Source organism: Bombus impatiens, unplaced genomic scaffold (assembly GCF_000188095.3).
Source record: "Bombus impatiens unplaced genomic scaffold, BIMP_2.2 scf_0852, whole genome shotgun sequence".
Classification (NCBI taxonomy): Eukaryota; Metazoa; Arthropoda; class Insecta; order Hymenoptera; family Apidae; genus Bombus; species Bombus impatiens.
In genome coordinates this window covers 176900-182996 of record NT_177271.1, presented here as the reverse complement: position 1 = coordinate 182996, position 6097 = coordinate 176900, and the positions used below count along the sequence as shown (strand labels likewise).

Below are 6097 nucleotides of genomic sequence, written 5' to 3'. Positions count from 1 at the left end.
ATAGAATAAATTAAATTTCATAATATCATTATACATCATAAATTTAATTAATATACATCTTGCATGCTATGTAGATTTAATTAAAACGAATAAAAAAGAAAATAATGTCTTTAGATATTAAGTAAGCACAGATAAAATATTAGGAACATTAGAAAATATAGAAAAGAAATAAAAGAAGAGTAATTGTAGTACATAATATGACACACTTTAACAATAGAATGCTTTATAATTAAAACGGACATCTGTTCTGAATATATTAAAGCAATCATATATAAGTCTATAGTAAGTGTATATAACTATGTATCACAATTCATTTCTTTAGAAGCATTACTGCAATATACCACAGAAGTATTATCTTGTAAACTAAGAAAAAAATCTTGAAACTGTTGTCAAAATGGAAGACTTGAAAGTTGATACCGTTATACCATTCTCTTCCAAGTACAATATATTGTACTACAAATATTAACATCTTATTGACCATTGCATTGATACATTATACAAAGCAATGCATTATGAAATAGTAGCAGAACATAAACTAATATTCATTTATATAAATAATCTTTAGAAATAATAATTTAGAGGAATATATATTATACATATACAAATTATATAGAATATTATACAACGGTCAGGGGTAATAAGTTTCATTAATAAATTTTAAATAAATAACAATTCAGTATTAATATTACAGTAGTCACACGCACACAACAAGGTGTCAATAAAATTACTTCATTTATAATACAACCTTATGAGAAGTACATAGACCAAGAGTATAGCAGTTTATCATAGGACGCAACCAGACTTCAAGATTGTCTTTACAATGCGATTCTATTTATAAAAATAGTTATACTAAAAATAGCTATGCATAAAAAACTGTAAATCTTAATTCTTTGGGAAATAAGAATATTCAAACAAACAAAACTTGTATTGCATATACTTTTTTGGCTACTTTGAAGCAAGTATTTGGCATGTCTTAATGCATTCATTTATTTACATTTCATCATTTCTCTGTTTTTTGTTTCATCTTTTATAATATATAAAACCAATCCATTTGTTGTAGTAAAAAATATATTTTTTTGTTTTTGTGTTCATAAATGAAAAAGTCCTTTTTAGGCAAAAGTGCAGATATGTTAATATTATCCTTATTTCAATACACTATGAATGCCATTCAAAATTACTTATTTGCTATTACATTTTGGCATTATACAATTTCATATTAACACTTAGTTGTTATTTTCTAAATTTCCTTACAACAGTGTGCTCAATTTCTGATAGTAAAGTACAAAAATAAAAGTAAACTGCAATTACTTTACAATGACGTATCTGAGATTCAATAAAAAATGTAGATTACTTTAATTTTTATAAAAGCAATCGGTTACAATATTAATGCTACCTTACTGCTATTCTTTAACATTCATGTGATTTCAATCTCTGAGTATCAAATATTACCAAACTATTGTAAATAAATTAAGTGACTCGTTTAAATACATGCATCAATTTAATTACAACTTTTTTTACAAAATGGGTATAATTTAAAAGTATTCTTTACATGAGAACATTGCACAATAAACATAGTCTTTTTTCAGAAATTTAAAAAAAACATAATACATTTCATTGGACTAATTCATCAAAACCTATTGCAACATTTATAGAACATATTAATTAATGAATGCAATAAAAGTTTTATATGTTCTTAGATATTTATATGTATCTCTAAAAGTAATTAAACAAAATATTGAAATTAAAATGTATTAAATTTTTTTGTGAAATATTAATTTTTATTTATGCATATATTTTAAATTCTAATTTTAGTACTAATTTTACAAAGTTGTTAATTAAAAACGATTTTTTACTAATTAATTGAATGTAATACTATCACCATTTGAGATAATCAAAAATTATTAAAAATGCAAGTTGCATTTTGCTTATATAAATTGCATAATAAACAGGCTGATCTAAAAATTTTATTAAAATGCTGCAATTGCTACAAATTATTACTTCATTTTATTAATTATAAATTATCATAGACAAATTAATTATTAATATCTCTACACTAGTAATCAAAAGTTTTACAAACATAAATTTACATAATTTCTAACTTAACATTGATATATATAAATTGAAAGAGAAAGAGAAACAGTTGCGATTAAGATTTGTTTATATGTAAATGGCTGTTTCAAATAATATATTCTTTGTTATGTCTGTAGCTAATATATCTTTTACTACTATGTCAGAGATACTTACACAAAAAGTAAAGGAATTCGTTAAAATATATTCTTGCCATATTATAATTTAAAAATTACAAATAATATGAATAAATTCATGCGTATATTTATAGAAATGAATTTTACTATTTTTCAAAACAAACATAAGCTCATCAGTATCCTAATAAGACCAAAAAGTATAAGGCTATCAGTACATTAATCCTCAGTAATACATTTTTTCAAAATACATAACATAGAAAGTATGAAAGAAAGAGATTAATGATACTGATGTAACTAATATGAAATTAGCGATAGAAGCAATATAACATTTGTATAATTTCGTTTAGTTGAAATACAGAAGAAAAATAATAGTTTTTAAATTATTGAAGATTTTGATCATACAAGATGTATATAATCAATTATACATGATTAATAATATGTAATGAATTTTATCTGCACTTTAGAAATGATAATCGACCAAATGATAAAAATTAATACAAATCATAAACGCAATTTACATTGAAAAAATTTGAAATTTTATATAATGTCTATGCTAATGCTATAAAATATACATTACTTCATATATTCCTTATATCTCGCACTAATGTCAATTTAAACTATATATGAACACAAATTTGGAAAAGTATTTGAATATAAAAAGGTACTTTACACATATCGCGTTATTAATTAATAAGACTTTAACTTACAAATTTCTCAAATATATTTATTGAAATTATTCAGAATAAATTTTATTAAAATGCATAACATTAATGCACAGAAAATTTGATAAAACTAGATTCAAATTAATTTTTATAACGCGAAATATTTTCATCTTTGTCTATATCATTATTAACAAATTTGTTAGAAGTTTATCTATTAAATCATTTAATTAATTCAAACTATTTTGAATAGAAAATAACTGACGTATATCACAATTTGTTCCTTTTAATCAAAGAAGTTAATTAAAGAGTAAAAACTTTATTATTACTTTTACTTATGTAACATGTGAATAATTTGCTTTAATATATTAAGAGGTCCCCAATTAAAAAATTAATTTTCCCAGCAACTGTAGACAATTCTCAATAATTTTATTATTCGTATAAAACGTGAATTCAAATTGAAATCAAATTAGAAATATTTTCATAAAAAAAAATTTTAACAAGTGAAATATATATATATATAGATATTACAATATATTATTGTACAAACTGAAACTATAAAAAATGTAGAACTGTGCAATCCAATCAAACAAACGTAATTGAAAAGGAATTGAACATTCGTTAAATAATGCTTATAAAACTTGTATTGCATTAAAATACTTAAGTAAAAGAATGTACATACAAATTATTGAGTAATAAAAATGATATGCTTATGAAAATTTGAAATTGATTAATACTATATTAGAAATAGGTCTGCAAACCTTTTTCTTGTTCACGTACCTTGATTGAGAATGTATGGATATAAGTAATGTACCTACTTATATCCAAAATTTAGGATAGAATGGCAATACTACGTCTAGGTCCACCTATGCATATGTTATCTAAACTTGACCATCTTTTAATACCAGTACGTAAAGCTTCAGCAGTAACTTTGTCTTCATAAACTCTGGACATAGCTTCCAATTTCTGAGCTTTTTCTTTACTGAGGGGTTCACTAGGGAATGTTAATTCATTTGCTTCTGCGAGCGTGCGAAGATCAAAATAATATTTAGCATACACGCTTGAAGGAACGTTTATATTGAACTGTAGCATTTCCAAGAATTGCCTTTCTAATTCATTCCTAAATAAATATTAAATATTTAATAAAAAATATTTTGAATACATTTGAACATAACATAGATGTCAACTTACATATCTTCTACTGTAATATCTTTAAGAATTTGACAGTAATCTACATTCCATACAGCCTGATCATCCCAAACTTTTGATGCTAATAAAATAGCTCCAAGTACTATTCGTTTCCAATTGGCTGGTGTTATATCTATTTCTGCATAGGTAAGCAGACGTTCTAAGTAAACTAATGTTATGATGGCACATTCAGCTGTAAGTTGAGCAGCATTAAACAATGTCCTCACAAACTTGTAAATTTGTTTATGTTCTGGATTCTGTTTATCATAATCTTCTGAAACACCCTCCCTCTATAAATGAGAGAGACATTATAAATATACTTTTAAACTGCATTTTGTAGAATAATTTATTTTTATACATTCGTCTTTTTAAATTTTTATGTAAAAGGTATAGATTGTTGTATGTTGAACATAAACTAAAAAGCTATAGTGCTTTCCATATATTACATTGTACATCTTTTATCCTTTCGATCTAACAAATAATATATATATAATTAGATTACCGTTAAGGGATGCAGTTTCTCATCAAATATATCAATCTGTCGCTGTGAGGTTCTGTTTTTTATATGGTAATAAACAGCTAAGGCAACGCATTTTACTGTATTTTTAAGATTTGGTTGTGAAACAGTACTGTCATCTAAATATATTGTACTGCAACTGCTACTCTTTTTTAAAGGCCTTATATCTGCAATTTGGTGCTGACTTTTTTTTCTTACCATGCCATCTAAAAAAGATGTATTTTTTAAACAAATTAATAAAAGAAATAATAATAATGCTCAAAAATAAGTTCAACCAGTATTTCCAAATAAGTTTATATACTTTCAATAGCCTGTTTCGATCGTTCCATAAAAATAGTGCCAGCACAGGGGTGTAATGATGGATCTGAGTCCCAGTCTTCTGGTTCACGTTCGCTAATATGTTGTAAATTATTAACACTAATTCCACCTTCTGGTAAATGTTCCTCAAGACCTCGGGTAACACCTTCAGTTCCTAATTCCTTACGTCCAACTTGAGGACTGGAATAAACGCAGCAACTACTTTTATTTCCCATTCTTTCAAGAGACTCGTTGATGTCTCCACTCTGTTTCTACCTCCAGTTGAAAGTTCATAAAATATAAATCAGAGTATGATACTCGTTACTATGGTAATTATATGGATGGTATAATCTAAAATTTCTCACGGCACATCCTTCACATGATGCGTTTAGATGACAATCAGCTGGCAAAACTATTCGCGATATAAATATACATTCTTCTTTTACTTTCATCCACATGGATGCTTGAACGCATCCATATAATAATCAAGAGAAAAATATTTGCATCAATTTGCACACAGAAAATTACGATTGAAAATTTGAAGAACCACTTTAGAAATGATTGCAGCTAGTAATATGATAAACGTCTATTACATTGACAACGCCTTTAAGCACGGTTCATGCCGGTTGATTTATTTGTTTAAATCATCGGTCAGTCAAATTTCATTTCTGCTCGTGTACACGAGCTGTGATACTTTTTGTTCTCGTTGTACGTCATTCTCATTATTACGGAACATTTAATGGGAATATTCCAATACTTTTATGTGTTTATCGCACGCCTTAGTCTACTGTTTTGATATTGCATATTCATGCATAAAGTACAACGTGTATATACGGTAGAAAGGCTTGACTTCCAGTTTTACCAAGTTTTACCTTGTATGCAAGTTATGTTTTCATTGGTTTTATGACAAAAAGTTTTCTATTTTCTATGGACATCCAGATTTCTTAATATACCTACGTTATCATTGGTCGAAAACTAGGGATTTTCAGAATTTGTTTTATGTACTTACAGTCTTTCGCGGCTATACACATTTGAAATATAAATTATGATATGATCTTTTACGATTGTGAAATTTCTGCAAGAAATGTTACATTAAATATAATTAAAAAGAAAACTGCTATTTTCTTTTGCGAGATTATGTTTTTACAACAAAATAATGCTAAAATACTTCGAATTACTTAAAAATTCTAGATCCAACATTTTGTTACATATTACATAACAATTTAACTTGT

The 6097-nt window shown here is 25.9% G+C and overlaps 1 protein-coding gene across 1 annotated transcript; it reads right to left on the bottom strand.

Annotated features, from left to right (window-relative positions):
• Positions 1 to 3631: 3631 nt before the first annotated feature.
• Positions 3632 to 5802, bottom strand: LOC100745793 (cyclin-Y). The gene is made up of 4 exons (XM_003492796.4): positions 4870 to 5802; positions 4554 to 4774; positions 4055 to 4341; positions 3632 to 3983 (listed from the first exon to the last, which is right to left on the bottom strand). Exons 1-4 carry the CDS (start codon positions 5099 to 5101, stop codon positions 3695 to 3697), a joined length of 1029 nt encoding a protein of 342 aa, XP_003492844.1. The 5' UTR covers positions 5102 to 5802; the 3' UTR covers positions 3632 to 3694.
• Positions 5803 to 6097: the final 295 nt, after the last annotated feature.

Excerpts from the sequence above, each read along its gene's own strand:
- LOC100745793 (XM_003492796.4), bottom strand. The coding sequence starts at position 5,101 with ATGGGAAATAAAAGTAGTTGCTGCGTTTATTCCAGTCCTCAAGTTGGA. Across the intron at positions 4,775-4,869 it reads ATCGAAACAGGCTATTGAAA|ATGGCATGGTAAGAAAAAAA; the intron begins GTATATAAACTT and ends CATCTTTTTTAG. Across the intron at positions 3,984-4,054 it reads GATATTACAGTAGAAGATAT|GAATGAATTAGAAAGGCAAT; the intron begins GTAAGTTGACAT and ends ATATTTATTTAG.